At 40.4% G+C, this 7,964-nt stretch overlaps 2 protein-coding genes across 3 annotated transcripts; one reads left to right on the forward strand and one right to left on the reverse strand.

Moving 5' to 3' along the window:
- Positions 1-314: 314 nt before the first annotated feature.
- LOC108653044 (uncharacterized) lies at positions 315-2,418 on the reverse strand. The gene has a single exon (XM_018103324.3). The coding sequence runs from the start codon at positions 2,289-2,291 to the stop codon at positions 381-383; it is 1,911 nt and encodes a 636-aa protein (XP_017958813.1). The 5' UTR covers positions 2,292-2,418; the 3' UTR covers positions 315-380.
- Positions 2,419-5,974: 3,556 nt separating this feature from the next.
- On the forward strand, positions 5,975-7,359 carry LOC108653122 (protein takeout). 2 transcript variants are annotated; one of them, XM_089261976.1, is made up of 3 exons: positions 5,975-6,268; positions 6,318-6,795; positions 6,853-7,359. In XM_089261976.1, the coding sequence occupies exons 1-3, from the start codon at positions 6,250-6,252 to the stop codon at positions 7,052-7,054; spliced, it is 699 nt and encodes a 232-aa protein (XP_089118102.1). In that variant the 5' UTR covers positions 5,975-6,249; the 3' UTR covers positions 7,055-7,359. The 2 variants fall into 2 exon arrangements, with proteins under 2 accessions (XP_089118102.1, XP_017958927.1); XM_018103438.3 differs by having other exon boundaries at positions 5,993-6,264; positions 6,853-7,354.
- The last annotated feature ends 605 nt before the right edge of the window (positions 7,360-7,964 follow it).

Consider the following 7,964-nt stretch of genomic DNA (forward strand, 5'->3'; position numbering starts at 1 on the left):
TGAGCAAGTTGAAAGGGAATCGAAGAGTCTTCTCCATTAGCCATGTAAAATGTTGTCCTTAGGTAACTAAACGAATCTCTAATCAGAAGAGCCTATCAGGCAACTCTGTACTATTATAAATAAATACATAGATAAATAAAAAAATAAAAAATATAAATATAAAATAAATAAATAAAGAAATAAATAAATATAAATAAAAAAATAAATAAAAAATAATTACATAAATAAAAAAAAAATAATTAAATAAATCAACTACAAATATATCAATTTAAAAAATAAATAAATAATAAATAAGTTAAGTTTTAATTGCGAAATCAAAACAATGATGCAGGACTCGTGACAGGACGAAGGCGAATCTCTAAATCAATCAAAGGACAATGCTACTTATTCAAGCCAAACATGGCCAAAATATCCTCCTCCGTGAGCTTGTCGTCTTCAGCATTGGCCGGTGCTGTAGCTGTGGAAGCCGCGGGTGCTGACGCTTTGGGAGGCACCGAATTGGGCTGGGGCTTGGCTGGTTGGCGCGCTGGGCCCGCCGCCTTGCCAGCTTGCTGTTGGGGCTTCACATTTTGCGCGGCCTTCATGTCTGCATTTAGGTTTTCGAGGGCGACTGTGTTCCTCTTGATAGTGAGCGAGGATCTGGCCGCACCCGTGGGCGGCTTGCCGGTGGCCTTCGGGTAGTGCTGCGTCTTCACAGTCACCTCAAGGTTGAAGGGAGGCTGCTTTGAGGCGCTGAGCAGCGTGATGTAGGGACTGTTTGGCTGGGAAGTTGGCATGGAGTTGGGTTCAACGGGATCGTTCCAGCAGCGATAGGCGTCTATTGAAATACCCGGAGGCGGTATTTTGGGCTTTTCCGGCTCCACAGTCGGCTCTGGCTCCGGCAAGGGTTTTACGTCCTTGAAAGGCGCCAGATAGGTGAAGAGATGCGGCCAGCCGCGTCGCTTGTATTCGCACATGCACACGCACGCGTTGGGATCCTCTTCCTCCTCCTCCTCTAAGGACGCTTGCTCCTCCTCAACCCTGGGCCCGTCGCGGAACGGCGCCAGGTAGCAGTAATCCGTATCGTAATCCTCCAGGCCACTTTTCGATAGCTTCTCGCCATGCGCCTCCTCCATGTCATCACCATACGCCGGAGGACAAGAGCAAATTTGGCACGTACAGATGCATTCGTCGTCGCAGGACTCCTCGCTTTCGCAGGGCGGGCAAACCAATTCCGGGCAGGGCACATGGTGATGGGGCAGCTCCTCGTCCTCCTCTTTGTAGGGTATCCAGCGGCAAATGTACGGCCCCTGACTGCTCTCGGCAGTTATTACAGGCGCCCGACGATCCTGGAGGCACTGCAGCTTGTGGCAAGCGCATTTCGTATCCTTCCTCTTCTTCCTCCGAGGTCGCCTGTTGGGAACGGATTTTTCAGACGTCTTGGAGCTAGTGAACCCTTTGTTGGACCCCTGCTCTAGTTTGCTGATCATTTGCTCCAAGGAGATCATCGTGTACTCCATGTGCAGAGAGATGGGCGAGTTTAATTTGCTGACGCTCTTGACCTCCTTGTTGAAAAACAGTTCTATCGTCTTATTGCTCTTCATGCTTCCGATCGTATTGACCGAGATCGTGTCCCAGAACTTATATGCGATCTTGGTCTGCGAGGCAGCTGGCAGACAGGTGCAGCCCCGCTCCTCGGGGTCCTCGTAGATTATGCGCGTTTGCAGCTCATCGTAGAGCGCCTTGTAGATGCACTCGATGCACTCCTCATACTGCTTCTGCTCCCAGTACATGAGGCCCGCGTAAACTGCGAAAATCTCCGCCGTACGCTTCGACGCATGCAGCCAAAGGCACTCAGAGCGGTGGCGTAGCTGGGACTCCAGGGACTTCAGCTTCTTGCCGCCCTCCCCAGTGCCATGGTAGTAAGCACGGAAGGCGCGCTTTGTGATGCCGTAGGCCAGCTGGCTGTCCATGCGATTCATGCCGGCATCGCTGACCAGATCGTGCAGAAAGTTCTCCTTGCCGAAGCGTTTGTGCGGCACCCGATCCACTCTGTAGCGGAACTCCTCGTATTGGCGGAAGCTGCGTTTGATTGGCTCCTTGGTGCGACGCGCCTGCCAGGGAAGCAGTCGGCATAGGATCATCACCTTGATCAGGCTATTGGCGATGTCTTCGATATCATCTTCAAAGTAATCGCTCTTCTTCTCTAAATTCACCGTTGTGCATTTTGGGACGTCGGGACGCCAGCACTGACAGGCCTTGAACCGATCATCGTCTAATGCTTGACCGGGAAAGAAAAGCGTCGAAAACATTCAGGCCAAAAGGATTTGCTTGACAACTTGGCAATTTATTATAGACAATTTGGCACGGGAGGAAATTGGAATAATTTAAAAGTCTATTAAGACTATTTATTCAAAGTATAATGGATTAACAATTTTCAACAAATTGACTACACCTCTTGAGATGAGGGAAAAATACTGGAAGGATGCAATTGAGACTGTACGACAACCGATGATTAAAATGGATAGAATAGATTCAGTGAGAGCCTCGAAAGGGATATTTATTAATGAGAGAGAGCGAGAGAGACGGAGGGAGAGAGAGAGAGAGACAGAGAGAGAGGAGATATATATATATATATATAGAGAGAGAGAGAGAGGAAAATCAGACGATATACAGAAAATGTAAGAGTGAGACAAAGCCCGAAAGTGAGATAGGTGATAAGGGAGCAGAAGGTACAGAGGGCAATTCTCGCTCATAGAATCAATTTTAAGGAAAAAATGCAATTTCTTTATGGCAACACAAAATATTAAAATACTATAAAAATACCCAATGTAATAAAATATATATTTTGTATTGGCATAAATATATTGTACTTTTTTACTTAAATTTGCTTCTTTGAGCGATATTTTTATGAATCAGTAATTCAATCAAAAGCAAATTTATGTTTAGTTTAACTACATTAACGCCAACTCCCTGGCCAATAGTTCCGTGTGTTTCCTATCAAATGCGAACTGGGAAAAACATGTCCAACATGTCCACCTGTTGCATGTTGCATGTTGCCTGTTGCCAGTTGCCAGTTGCCAGTTGCCGCTGCACGGCGCGTTGTTCAAGTTGGGCGCAACCCGAGCAACTTGTCACTTCCTGAATGACGTCTGTCGTAGTTTTGGCTGGGGAAGTGCATTGCTGACATGCTGCTGCTCGAAATGCTTTATTCGTGGCAGACGTACAGAAATTCATATTTATCATCGGGGCCAAAGCACAGTGGGGCGACAGACGGCGGGGCTGGGCAGGGCGTGGGCTGGGGCTGGGGCATCGGCCGTTGGTGCAACATGCAACTAAATGCACAAAAGCCAGCAGCAGCGACTGTGGCACGAATCATTTTGATATTTGTTTACCCAACAATTTGCCGTGCTCCATTCGCTGCTCTCCTCTCTGCTATCTCTGCGCTGTCCCCACTGTTTGTCCGTCGGGAGGAGGAGGCGGGGCGAGAGCGAGCGCCGTCTGATTTACTACTGTTAATTCGAAATACTTTTGTGATGCACTGCAAAGCGGAAATGCCATGCGACACACGCACACACAGTCTCATACACGCACGCGCACGCACACACGCTCGTCACATGCACTCATTTTAACAAGCGACTGCGCAAAAACAACAAACAAATTTCTATATGTTTCTCTAGAGCTAGAAACAACATAGAAACTAATAAGAAATTCTAAACTTATTTAGACGAAATTTGTATACGCTTTAAATTATAAAAAAAAAAAAAAAATAAATATAATTAAATATTTATACAGTTAGTATATAGTATATATAATGTTGGGGAGTTACATATATTACGCATTTTCATGAATGCATATAAATTCTGGCATACAATAATATATTTTATAAAAGAAAATAAACAACAAATAAATTTAAGCATTTTTATTATAGAATTTCGCATCATTGCGTCAGATAAATATAAATTATTTTATATGTAAATTAAATAAATTTCTTTATAAATTTATTAAAAATATATATATTTTTAAAATGATCAAGTTAGCAGTGTGATAGAATTTGTAAAATATATCATGATTATGTTAATAGATAAAGGAAATATCTAAAAATATATACAAATTATTATTTGTTGAATAAAATAAAATCACAAGAATTTAGAATAAATTCATAATGGATGTATTTTTATTTTTGTTGTAATATTTCAATTCATTTTCATTAAACTATAAAACAGTTGTATAACTAAGAATAAAAATTAATAAATAAATCTAAATTTTTCAATAATTCTTGTCTGTTATATTGAATTTATTTGAATTCATCTATAACTTCAAGATATGTATTGGTGGAAATATAGTCGTTGGCAATATTTTTCAAATCAAAACTGTGATCCTCTTGTCATAGTTGTTCGAGCCGTTGTTCGAGTCTAGTCGAAACGGAATCAGAGTCTGCACAAATATTGTCAGGCGGTCATGACAAATATTTACATAGGCAGCGCGTGTGTAGGTAAAATTTTGGGTCTGCCACCAAAAACAAACCAGAAAAAAAATATATATACATATTTATATATATACATATATACATATATATTACATATACATATATACATGCATTTGTGTTTGTATGTATAGAAGTACAACGCCGGAAAATGCGGGCGCATTGACAGTGCGAGCGATTGATTTTTCCTGTATTTGCTTGCAGCCTCAGAGTCAAGCAACATAGACGGTGGGGCGGCTGGCTGGGAGGAGCATGAACATAAATGCAGTGCATAGAAAGAGAGAGAAAGAGAGAGAGAGAGAGAGAGAGAGAAGGATGGTGAGGTAGAGGGGAGGCAATAGAGGCCTCGAGGCGCAGGCTCCGGCTCTAGCTAACACGCCAACAGACAGTTTTAGTGCAGCCCAGAAAAATGAGTTTAATTGTTGACCTTAGCTATTAGCCCCTGTCAAATGGTTTCGGTTGACAGCAATTTGCGTTGTACTTCGAGTTCGATTCGAGTTGGCTTTGCATTTTGTCTTTTGTCTTTTATGTCTTTCAGTGTCGGCATTCATTGCACTTTAATTTATATGCAAAAAGCACAACGATCATTTTGCACAAGCTTCTTAGTATTGCAAGTGAATGTATGTCTGTGTGTGTGGAATATATATACTCGTACGCCTCGGTATGCAGCAAAGCCGCTGACTGACAGGCCTCGAGGTATCAGAATCGGGAGAGGTCCGCTGCAGCGGTCGGGCCACGTTTACGTTTGATATTTGTTTATGTTGCAGCAACAGCAAAAATTCTCTGTATTCCACTTCTTGTTATTCTTGCCTTGCAGTATATCTATACTCCTATATATAAATGTCCATTTAACAGGGCCATGCGCTGTGCAAGTCGATGATTATTGCCCTTTTGGGCAGTTTGATTGTGAAATGCATTGAAATGTGATGTGGCCTGCTATAAATGTGGCATTAACACACAAGCAAATTGACTTGTAAGCAGACAACTGCAGTTTATTGATCTGAGCAGCGAATGAGAAGCGCAAAGAAAGGCGACGTGTGGAATTCAATGTACGTGTTTATTGGACAGATGAATATGACAAGAAGTAAGGCAGATTGTGAGAGAGAGGGGGGACAAGAGTAAAAGGGAGGGATAAACTGAGAAAGTTATAGATATACAAAGAGAAAGATTTTAAGTTTGGAATATATCGTAGTCCGTTTAGCGATTTTGTTTTTCTTTTACATGCGTTTTTTAACTACTGTCACATATAAAAATTAATCAGCCGATTTCAGGTTGAAGCTGAGAATATTCAGAGAGTATATTCAGAGAAACATCTTAGTACGAGGTGATGTAATACGAGCAGTTCAGGAACTCAACTGCTGAATAACATACTTGAGACAATCTCATACAACAATAAGTTCTCTGAGATTCTCTATATTATTACAATTTATATCAATAAACTAGCAAACACGTTTGATATCGATTTAGATGGCCGAGTGGGGCATATTAGCCCTCTATTTCCACTCCAGGCAGAGCATACTACCAGGTTGTTCCAATATATACTCTCATCAATTTCCTGTTATCTGAGCAAGGTTGATCGGTAGCTCGACTCAATGCTATCTACAGCCGACTCGCGAAACTAAACAGGTTTATGGAATAAATGCAACTGCGACTTGTTTCAACTGCAGTTCTAATGTCAAGCGATATTACCTAACGAGCTGTTGCTCCATCAAGTATAATGAAGTGTTTCAGTGAAATGTTGAGAAAAACAATAATACTTATCTGCACGTGGAAGGCTTTTAGCTATGCCCTACGTCTACGTAGGTGAGCCTAATCTTAACTAGTGTCCAATACTCTACCCGTCTATTCGCAGCCGATGACATCAAGAAATGCTACTTTGGAGATGACAAATGCATTGTGGCCAGCACAAATCAATATTTGCGAAGGTACGGCAAAGGCAATGCCAACTTGGGTCTGCCGCCACTCGATGATTTTCAAGTGGACGACATTACGCTCATCAACTCACCTGGGCCACTCTGGATAAGCTACAAGCTGAAGAACATGCGGCTGAAGGGTCTGGAAAATGCGACCATCATTAGCATATCGGGCTTCGATCGTCAGCCGGAAATGAATAAAATGATTATCGAGCTGAGGACTCCAAGTCTCGTCAGCCAGGGCACTTACGAGCTGCGCGGCCGTGGCGTCATATTGTACACCAACTCGAGTGGCAGCACCCACTCGGACTTGCAGAATGTGCACTTGACACTGAATGTCAAGAGCTTCATCGAGTACCGCCAGAATCGGAGATATCTGAAGATCTACGGAGTGACTACCAAAATCGATCTGGATCGGTAAGGCGTAAAAAGAACTATATCTGGCATAGAAGCTAATCGATTTCTACTTCTTAGCTGGATACTGACTGCAGATAATTTATTTAAGGAGAATACGGATCTCACTCTTTTGCTCAATCGCGTGATCAACGACAACTGGATCGAGTTTTGGAATGAGATTGAGGAGACCATATTGCCCGTTTATACTAAGAGCATATTAAATGTTGTGAATAACATTATACAACAAATTCCATATGATGAGCTGTTCTTGACGGACTGAAATAGAAGTTTATTGAAATAAATGTTATTTATATAAAAGCTTATTTATCAATACAAAATGTGTTAACAAGTATTAAAAGTGGAATCAACGCTTTACTCAGCAAAATGAAATAAAGCGTAGTAAGCGAGAAAGAATAACTCCCATTTAACTTCCTTAAGATCGGAAAAGCAGTACCATATTTATATGCCATATTTATTTTATATCGTGTAAATATTTTATTGTATGTTGGCATCCCCAATACTAAAAACATGCAGTGACAAACGATTTTTAGTGGCATCTGCAACAGAGTACTTCATAAAACTTCTTTGTTTTCATAAAAATAAACTTTTGTATTTCTTTACATGTAAATTTTTGCAATAAAAATCTTTGCTACAATATTGGTAATCAATAAATAATAATAATAATATTAAAAAATAAATACCCAAATATTTTAAGATAATATAAATTATTTTAATAGATTAAAATGTGCTACACATAGTAGTTTCCACTTTTAATCTAATTAATTTAATTAAAGTCTAGGTTTTGCTTTTAGCTTAGAAATTAAAAATATTCAAGGGTAAATTGTCAATCATATATAATATAAGTCTTTTATTAATTTTTATGTTTTCTTCTAATGAATAATAAATAGACTATATTTATTATCTTAATTACTTGATCTTAATTAAAACGCTGCAGCTATAATGAATAAAATACAGTCTTACTGAATATTTCCGTTGTTCTATATTTATACATATCATTGTAAGATTTTTCAATACAAATTAGGTTAAATGATTATATATAATAATGACAATAATTGATTTTCATTGAGAAATCAACTTGCTCTTTTACAATATACTTGACATTTGATTTGATTTTCTCGTGACCTTTGGCTCCGAACATCTGTGATTCAGTAGCCGCACTTCGTGCTCTT

This window comes from Drosophila navojoa, chromosome 5, assembly GCF_054131105.1.
Source record: "Drosophila navojoa isolate 15081-1374.11 chromosome 5, UAZ_NAV_1.0, whole genome shotgun sequence".
NCBI lineage: Eukaryota > Metazoa > Arthropoda > Insecta > Diptera > Drosophilidae > Drosophila > Drosophila navojoa.

Coding starts and splice junctions, on each gene's coding strand:
- LOC108653044 (XM_018103324.3), bottom strand. CDS start 2,291: ATGTTTTCGACGCTTTTCTTTCCCGGTCAAGCATTAGACGATGATCGG.
- LOC108653122 (XM_018103438.3), top strand. CDS start 6,183: ATGAAGTGTTTCAGTGAAATGTTGAGAAAAACAATAATACTTATCTGC. Junction 6,265..6,317: donor TAGCTATGCCCTACGTCTAC/GTAGGTGAGCCT, acceptor GTCTATTCGCAG/CCGATGACATCAAGAAATGC. Junction 6,796..6,852: donor ACCAAAATCGATCTGGATCG/GTAAGGCGTAAA, acceptor TCTACTTCTTAG/CTGGATACTGACTGCAGATA.